The following is a 6,866-nucleotide window of genomic DNA, read 5'->3' as shown; positions in this document are numbered from 1 at the left end:
CTGACAACTTCTTTAGGGTCACTTTGGAGTGTAAGAGGCAATTTGGATGCTAAAATATAGTTTGTAATGCTTAGAGGAATTAAGATTTGATTAGGATTATGGAGAAAATAACTTAAAATATTTGAAATTGAGGGTGTCTTAGAAAACTCAAGATATATCGTCACTGTATGTTTTCCATCTCCAAGCCAGGCCCTAGTAAATACTTGAATCTTCCTCCCGTTTGCCATTCCCTCCCTGTTTTCTCCACCCTCTCCCATCCATTCCATTCATTCCCCAATCAGCACATTACATGGTTTTTCCATGAGTCAATCTTTATTGGTTTTTGAAGTAATGAATTACTGGCACAAGATCCAATGGCTTTCAAGGCAAATGACAGAAGGAAACACACATCATGCAGGTAAAAAGACCCAACAGCGAAGAATCCCAGAGCAGCCGTGACCCTCACCAAGGGGGCTGGGTCATGCTCGCAAGGACCCTGCAGCCAGGACCAAACCCAGCTGAGACAGGTTACCTGGGCCTGAAGGTGATGGAGTCACATCTCAGGGGATCTGAAGGGGTCCCCCAGTTCTCTCTCAAAGATAATCATTTCTAGCCTTCTTGGAACCTTCTTTTAGCCTTCGAGTTTTTGCCACCAACAGCAGCTTGACAACCATGAGGACCCTCTCCCCCCTCTAAGAAAGCCAACCTGCTCTCCCTTACCTCTTCCTTTCTGAAGGGAAGCCTCCCCCATCAAGGGCAGATTAAGGCCCCTGCAGAGCTAGGAGGAGGAGGTGGAGCCCAAGTGACCCCCAGGGATGCCCTTCTGCTCCACCAAGTGGGTCTTCCTGACAGTGTTTGGGGAGGTGAGGAAAAGGAGGCTTCTCAACAGGAGAGCTGCTCCCTGCCCTCCTCTGAGGAGGGATCCTCCTCTATGAGCTCCAGGTCAAACTCATCTTCCAGGGACCCTCCCACAGGCAGCAGGCGGAACTTCTTCCCTTTCAGTGTGCACGTGCGATGCTGGAAGTCCAGGACGGCGTTGTGGTCCTGGAGCACGTCGGTCCCAATGATGGCTTCCTCCGCACTTGCGTTGGCCACGAGGAACTCTGCCTTCAGCTTCAGCTTGCCCAGGGACACCACTGTATCCCAGATGCCCAGGATCTTCATTTCGGCCCCGTTGGCCACTTTCACCACATTCTCAAAGGGCCGCAGGGTGTCCAAGTCACCGTCGGTGACCTCCTCCCACAAGCTCGGGTGGACCACAGAGACCTGGGCCCCGGAGTCCACCAGGAACCTCACGGGCACATCGCCAATTTTCCCCTTGAGGTAGTAACCCTTACCCATGCTGTTGGCAAAGACGATCTCCTTGGGCAGGTGGCTGTGGGTGGCCCTGGGCCCCCCAAAGGCCTTCAGGAGGGTCTCTTTCACAGCCCCATAGTCCTGCTGGTCCTCGGGACTCAGTCCTCTGTAGACCTCCAGGGCATCGCCCCTGAGGGACTCTTTCAGGGACCTCAGCTTGGTGACTTGGTCCCAGTGGTTGAGGTCGTTGATGACCTCAAAGCGGTGCAGCCAGAGGTGCGGGGCCGCACTGGCTCCATCGAAAGGCTCTGGGACAAAGCCACGCTCCCGACGGCCCTCCCGGCTGCTGGCTTGGCTCCCGGCCATCCCTCTGCTGTCCTCTGGAACTGCAGCAGCAACCCACGCCACGTAGAGAAAGCCACAGAGCAGTGTGGGCGCAATCACGCTGGAGAACAGGGCCTCTCTACGTGAAGTGTTCCTTGGTGCCTGTCCGGGGCAGGCAGGAGGAACCAGGCGAGGGTTGTGTGACCTACTGCTGGGCGCAGAGGCGGGCAGCTGCTGTGGCCTGCTCGCTCTGCAGAGCCTTTTTGATGCCTACCTGGGCCCCCAGGGCTCCCTGTTCGCCTTTGTTCTGGAAGCTCCACCCCTGCTCCTCCCACCCTCCTGCCAGCATCCTGTCCAACGAGCAGGATCAGGGCCTCACCCTTCTGCCTCCATCCACGGGGCCGGTACCGGCCAGCCCACGTGGCAAGAAGAGCCAGCCTCGCTCAGGGGGGCCTTACTCAGGTACCTTCCCCAGGCTGTGTCCCAGAATAACAGATGAGGACACGGAGGACGTTGAGACATCCTGGTGTTTGTCATCAGCTGGAGGAGGAAGGGGGAGGCAGGAGCCCGAGGCCCATCAGCTTCTAGACTGGGGAAGCCCCTTTGCCCTCAACCTCAAGTGACCCCTTCGAGGGGGTTAAAGGAAAGCAGCTTACATTTCCTGCACTCTTGCTTGGCGTGATGCACGGGTGGGTATTTCCAGTATTTTCTGAACCAAGTGTAGAACACCATATGATTCTCCTTCAGAGAGAGATGGAACAGGGTCCCAGAATCAAGAATGCCCAGAAATAGGTTTTTAAAGAAGGGGACACACACACAAGCATTTTTCATGAACACAATTGCTAAAGTCATTTCCCCTTGTTGATCACACGTGATTCAGAGTCAGCATTTGTGGGCTAGGCCCTGGCCTGTGCGTCCTCATTAAGGCTCTGAAGTGGGCTGGTGCCAATCCTGAACTTCTGGGAGTGGGTGCCGGGGTCCGGAATTGGGATCCAGCTCTGGGCGGGCCCCATGCTCGACTCCTCCTGGCTCACTTTCCAGGAAACTTCCAAGAGCCCTGTCTCTAGGCGCTGCAGCCCTCCTACTCCTACCCTCTTAGTGGGTCATTTATGGAAAGAGCAGCCAGGGAATTCCACTCCTTCGTTCCAAGAGGCGTAAACGTCCACCATGTTATTAGCAAAGCCAGTGGTGAGAGTCTGGAAGGCCTCAGATGGAGAAGGGTGGCTGCAGGACCTCTTGCTGGGGTGGAGGTGGGGCTGTGCCGGGCCACCCTGAGCCACCCGACAGATGCCCAGAGGCAGATCTGGGAGGCCTAGGGCCGGCGCCTGGCTGGGGCCTGTGCAAGGAAACTGGGACTGTTGGGGGTACCCACTTTTATGGCCCTGCTTAAATGTCACCTGTCCACAGAGCCTCCTGCTCTGCCCCCCTCCGCTCGTGTGCCCGCTCCCATTTGAGCGAGTGTGGAGTGTACTGTGCTAGTTCACTGACAAGTGTGCCACCTGCGGTGAGCCAGCGTGCATGACTGCCTTCAGGGTCTATGGGGAGAAACTTACTCCGGGGCCAGCAGGTGCTCTCTGCTGGGCTCCAGGCCTGGCTGAGTGCTGTCACCAAACAGGGGAGATGAAGACAGGAGAGGACCGAGAACCAGCAGCACACCTGTGGCTCTGGGCTGTTTTTCTTGGCCCAGCGCCTGTTTCTCACCAGCTCCCTGTACCACTCATCAGCAGCGCCTGGCTGAGTCCCCAAGGACCCCGACTCCAGTCCTGCCTCTGGGCAGTCCCTGGGTCCCCACCATGCCAAAGGACCTTGAGCCCTGTGGCTCTCAGCCCCTTCCACCTGACACAGTGAGCCAGCAGAGAGGCAGCTGGGTCAGCGCCTCCCATCACAGCTGCCTGGCTGAGGTGGGGCCATCATGCCACTGCAGAAGCCCAGAGGAGGGGGAAGTGGAGTCATGAGAAAGGTGTCAAGGGCAGGTGGGTCTCCGAGAAGATTGCACAATGCAAACCCTGCACCCAGAGAAACGGCCCCACCCCCACAAGACCAGGAAGCCCCCTGTGCAAGTGGACTTTTGCGGACAGACTCCCAGCCCCTGGGATGGGCACTGTCCCATGGCCCAGAGAACTGACCTAGTGTCTTCATGGCTCCCTGGTATTCGTTCCCCGGAACACCTGGTCCCCTGGAAGTGGGAATGAGTGAGGAGGCTGGCATGTGACCCAGGGCAGTAAGAGGCAAGGTGGCTTGTCAGCTGGCAAAACAGAACTGCTAGATGCCAACTGTGGCTCTTCAAACCGTCATGGTGGACACTGAAGTCAATCTCCCCATTGCTCTGGGCTAGAAACGGGAGGTCCCTGGGACTTGGGTCGTGGTACTCACTTGATTAGGTCTGGCGTTCATTTTGGCAAAAGTCATTTCACATCCATCACTTCAGTGAGCGCTATGACAACCTGCAGGACAGACCGGCTACTGTACTCCAGGACTCTGAAACACAAGAAACTCGAATGGCTAAATGGCGTGCCTGGAGCCGAAGCTGTCCAGTGCATGCAAAGGCACTTTGCAAATAAAGGCCAGGACGTGGGTGCGGTGGGCTCAGGAGGTGTACAGCTGGGTCCTGGAGCTTGTACTGTTGCTGGCCTCACTGATGGGGACAGTGATCTAATGGGCCATGAGCAAGAGCTGTTGCTAAATATTTTGAGAATTTTGTGAGCCAGTTGTTAAGCCAACTGGGGACTTGAAATTGAACTTGGTGGAAGTATTTATACCACAAAAATTGGCAAATTCAAACTCAAGATTTTTTTTTTCTGGAAAGCCAGCTTGTCATGAGGCCTAGATCTCTCTCTCTCTCTCTCTCTCTCTCTCTCTCTGGGGCAGGCAAAGCCCCATGGCCGGTGACTGACGAGTTTATAGTCATCTCCACTCCTGCCCAACCATATGGGCTTAAGTTCCCTCTCTAGCCCACCTTGCCTCCCACCCCCCCACAACATTTACTCTTCTGGGTCCTTTGAATTGAGGCAGGTGGCCCTCCTCAGGGAAGCCCTCCAGGGTGGCTGTCCACACAGTCCCATCTGGGGTCCCGAAGACAGAAGCACACGGGTCTCATGGTTACTAGGGGAGCTGGAAGGGGTTGGGTTTAGGGACCCTGGTGAGGATCAGGAACATGGTGACATAAGTTCTCAAGTTCCCTTAAACCTGGGGAGATGCCCATACCTGGAACGCCCCAGAACCACTCAGAAACCTTGGAATTGCTATGTTAATGGTGCACTATGAGCTAGCCCAGCTGGGGCAGGCCAGGTGACACTGCCTCCTCCCAGGACCTAGGAAATCGTGGTTAATTATTGACAAATATAGGTAATGGAGTGGGAACACCCTCATGATTACCCATGAGCATCTCCAGAGTGTGCTCTGAGGCAGGCACCCCACACCTGACCCGAGAGGAGGGAGGCAAATCAGGACAATCAACAGGAAGGACTCGGGCAGTCCCCACCCTCCACACCTGCCACTGAGACTCCGGGGCTGTGGGCTCTGCCCCCCTAGTGCTGGCCCCACTCCCTGATACCCCTCTGCCATTCCTTCCTACCAGGACAGTCTTGTGAAGCAGCATGAGCCCATGACGGGGACCACCAAGGCCCCTGAGAATTGAGGCCCTTGGTGAGCGGTGGGGATGCCCCGGTGGCGGTGCTGCCTCTTTCTCTTTACTGTGTCTGCTGCCTGACAACTTCTGGGGGCCCAGAGGGGGCCCAAGAGGCCCCGAGAGGAGCCTGAGTCTTGTCTTCAAGCCCTGAGGGTGGTGGGCAGGGCCCCGGGGTGCAAGGTGGGCCTGGGAGGGCACACACACATTCTCAGGAAATCATTTTGTACAAAGAACCAAAAGACACCTTACGGATTTTGGTGTCCCCAGCAGGACCCAGACTGCAACACCAGGAGGAGCAGGAAAGGTGCCACCAGTCCTTGCTGTGCACGGGGCTCTGCAGCTCCTCTCCAGGCTGCCCCTGGCGAGCCAGCACCCCACACTCCCATGGTCAAGGTCACCCTGGGAGCTGGATGGAGAGAGAGCAAAGGGGGATTCAAGGACTTTTCAAGACAGAGAAAAAAAAAAAAAACAGGTTGAGGAGAGACAGGAGGTGGCTTTCTCCAGCCAGGGCCAACTGCATGGGCATTCGACCTGCGAGGTCCCGTGGGGCCCTGCGTTCAAAAAGGCCTGAGCTTGGCTTGATGCTCTGTTGTTCTGTCTTGAAATTCCCAACAATTTGGAACAAGAAGCCCACACTTTGATTCTGCACCAGGCCCTGTAAATTATGTAGCTGGTTGTCTACACACACACACACACACACACCCTCCTTATCACACATATACACATGTTCACAAAACGCACTCCTCACACACTGCGCACACATCCTGCACACAAAGACCCACATCAAACACACAGTCACACTACAGTTCTCAGTTCAAAACGCCTGAGAAATTGTGCAACACACACGTGGAATTCTGCTCCCACCTTTGATTTCACAGACTTACTTGCACACACACTTATAGGGAGTATTACAATCATATTTATTGGAGGCACCCACTGTTTATTGGCCTCTGGGAACACATGCCGGCTCAGAAAGCTAGGAGGTCCCATCACCATGGCGTACAAACTAATGAACGCAGATGTTTCCCAGCCCGGTTTTGAAGAGTTGAAGCCCAGCATGTACGTGCAGGCTAAGCAGTGAAGCAGCCACAGCCACAGCCAGAAGTGGGTCAACTCGCCTTCTGCTCCCACCCGTGCGGGGCCAGGGACATGACACCCCCTGTTCCTCCTACCTCTGGGCTGTCACCCCCATGAGCAAGGTCCCCCACTGCCTGCCTCACGCAGCACAGCTCCTGCCCCAGTCCGTCCTGAGCCCCTGTCCCAGGGCTGGTGTGAGTGAGGAGGGTTGATGGCACAGCTCCAGGGAGCTGGGCACCGGCTTCTTCAGGGATTGCACCTCAGTGGGTTATGGCATCAGGTCTTCAAGCTGAAAAGAGGGGCAAAGAGGTGAGTTCTGCACAAGAATCTAGTTACGGATTCAGATCAGAGCCCAGGGGTGTCTAGGTGGGCTCTGATCAAAGTAAGGCGTGTGGGGAACCCCAAAGTACTGGCAGGTTCCCTATTCCCAAATCACACACCCAGCACCGCTGTCCCTGAGTGGGAACTGCCCAGCACTCACAGCAGTCATGGCCAAAGGCACCCTGACAGAACAGCTCTTTATTGGCTGGTCCCCTTTCTGGGTCCCGGGCACAGCTGTGGG

At 55.8% G+C, this 6,866-nt stretch overlaps 1 protein-coding gene and 1 non-coding gene across 2 annotated transcripts in view; both read right to left on the bottom strand.

Moving 5' to 3' along the window:
* Window positions 1-292: 292 nt before the first annotated feature.
* On the bottom strand, window positions 293-1,963 carry ASPRV1 (aspartic peptidase retroviral like 1). The gene is given in 2 exon segments (XM_072937612.1): window positions 293-1,753; window positions 1,755-1,963. Coding segments are annotated over 2 exon segments (1,086 nt in total). The 5' UTR covers window positions 1,949-1,963; the 3' UTR covers window positions 293-861.
* A 4,160-nt stretch (window positions 1,964-6,123) lies between these two features.
* Window positions 6,124-6,866, bottom strand: part of LOC107033318 (uncharacterized) — a 96,421-nt gene continuing 95,678 nt past the window's right edge. Inside the window, exon 13 of the transcript XR_012058908.1 lies at window positions 6,124-6,593. This is a non-coding gene — a transcript (uncharacterized protein). The remainder of the gene's footprint in view (window positions 6,594-6,866) is intronic.

The sequence above is a fragment of the Vicugna pacos genome, chromosome 15 (genome assembly GCF_048564905.1).
Source record: "Vicugna pacos chromosome 15, VicPac4, whole genome shotgun sequence".
Lineage (NCBI taxonomy): Eukaryota > Metazoa > Chordata > Mammalia > Artiodactyla > Camelidae > Vicugna > Vicugna pacos.
Note: the sequence above shows the minus strand (reverse complement) of the source record. Positions and strands in the feature narration are given on the sequence as shown.